This window comes from Galeopterus variegatus, unplaced genomic scaffold, assembly GCF_000696425.1.
Source record: "Galeopterus variegatus unplaced genomic scaffold, G_variegatus-3.0.2 Scaffold14899, whole genome shotgun sequence".
Classification (NCBI taxonomy): domain Eukaryota; kingdom Metazoa; phylum Chordata; class Mammalia; order Dermoptera; family Cynocephalidae; genus Galeopterus; species Galeopterus variegatus.
This window is the reverse complement of record NW_007741010.1, coordinates 1,259-2,639: the sequence shown is the minus strand read 5'-3', so window position 1 is coordinate 2,639 and position 1,381 is coordinate 1,259. Positions and strand designations below refer to the sequence as shown.

Genomic DNA, 1,381 nt, shown 5'->3' with positions numbered 1-1,381 from the left:
CAACCAATATAGTTATGTATTTGCAGAAGTGCACGTAAATATGGTTGGCTATAATCTGGGGATTGAGAAAGACATCAGTGTAAGAGGTTGCTGGGGAGCTAGGAAAGAAGCTACCGTGGAGGTTTTTCATGTTTTAGAAAAGAGCTCGGAATGTATATTGTGACCATGGAAGAAAATGAAGCGCTAGGAGATCCTAAGCACTCGGTAAAAATTTACAAGGTCATCTTTAGAATAATATAAAACAACGATTTCCCCAGAAAAAGATTACATCTTCTTGGCCTGACATGTATTTGCTCCTTCTTGGTTCCCCAGGCAGATGAAGTCCTCCAGAACTTCCTGCAGTCGCAGGCGGCTATAGAGAAATCCATCCTGCAGTCAGACAAAGCCCTCACAGACGGAGAGAAGGACTTAGCAGGTACAGAGGCAGGGCAGGTCCCAGCCGGATGGGTAGGTTCCTGCAGTGCCCTCTGAGTGATCTGACAGAAAGAACCTTCCTGCAACAAGGAGCTCCCTTTAATCTGTAAATAACAAGGGACTCGGGGTTATGTGTCAGCCAGACAATCAGGTGGATGCTTTTCCATCACATTCTGAAATTCCTTTTGCTGGTGTAGGTGGTGGGAAAATTCAGAGATTCCCTATTCCCCTACCTCCCAGCATTTTTAAAACTTGGTTTGGTCTGAGCTCAGGAGGGCAGGACTCAGGCCTGACTTGTTTTCCTCCCTCTCTAAAACCTTTGTGGAACAGCCGAGCGGGCCAAGAAGGAGGCAGCTGAGAAGGAGCAGGAGCTGCTCAGAGAGAAACAGAAGGAGCAGCAGCAAATGATGGAGGCTCTAGAGAGAAGCTACCAGGAAAATCTTGCCCAACTGAAGGAAAAGATGGAGCAGGAAAGTGAAAACCTTCTGAGAGAGCAGGAAAGGATGCTGGAGCACAAGCTGAAGGTGAGTCTGGACGGGGCTGGGTGGTGCCTGATGGACAGTGCCCTGGTTCCTTGGGAAGAAAAGCACCAAAATTTTATACAAAGTCATCATTCTAGAAGGAAATCCAAATGATGTATGAGTCACTTAAATCTCATATATACTTGGTACTGATGCCCTGAAATCCACAAGACTGCAGCCTCTTCTGAAGCATTAGGGTTTGTACTGTACCAATAGCACTTCACAGTGTGCTGGGCTGCTATTTTTGGTGATCATAGGTTAGTTTTGTCAGACTCTTACTCACTAGTCCTTCATGGTACAACCATCAAAGGCACTTATAATATATCTACCCAGTTTTTAAATTATCAGACTGGGCCTGATATGAAATACAGAGCTGAAAGCTCTAAAACTTGCTACATCTGTTTCCAGATATGCCTGATTCACCCTATACAACTATAGTAAAATGC

General features: G+C 45.0%; 1 protein-coding gene across 1 annotated transcript in view; it reads left to right on the top strand.

Annotated features, from left to right (window-relative positions):
* LOC103582102 (guanylate-binding protein 4-like) overlaps positions 1 to 938 on the top strand; it is a gene marked incomplete at its 3' end in the record, with an annotated part of 18,394 nt that extends 17,456 nt beyond the window's left edge. Inside the window, 2 exon segments of the mRNA XM_008563786.1 lie at positions 313 to 415; positions 745 to 938. Of these exon segments, the coding sequence (XP_008562008.1) occupies positions 313 to 415; positions 745 to 938 (297 nt within the window).
* Between the last annotated feature and the right edge of the window lie 443 nt (positions 939 to 1,381).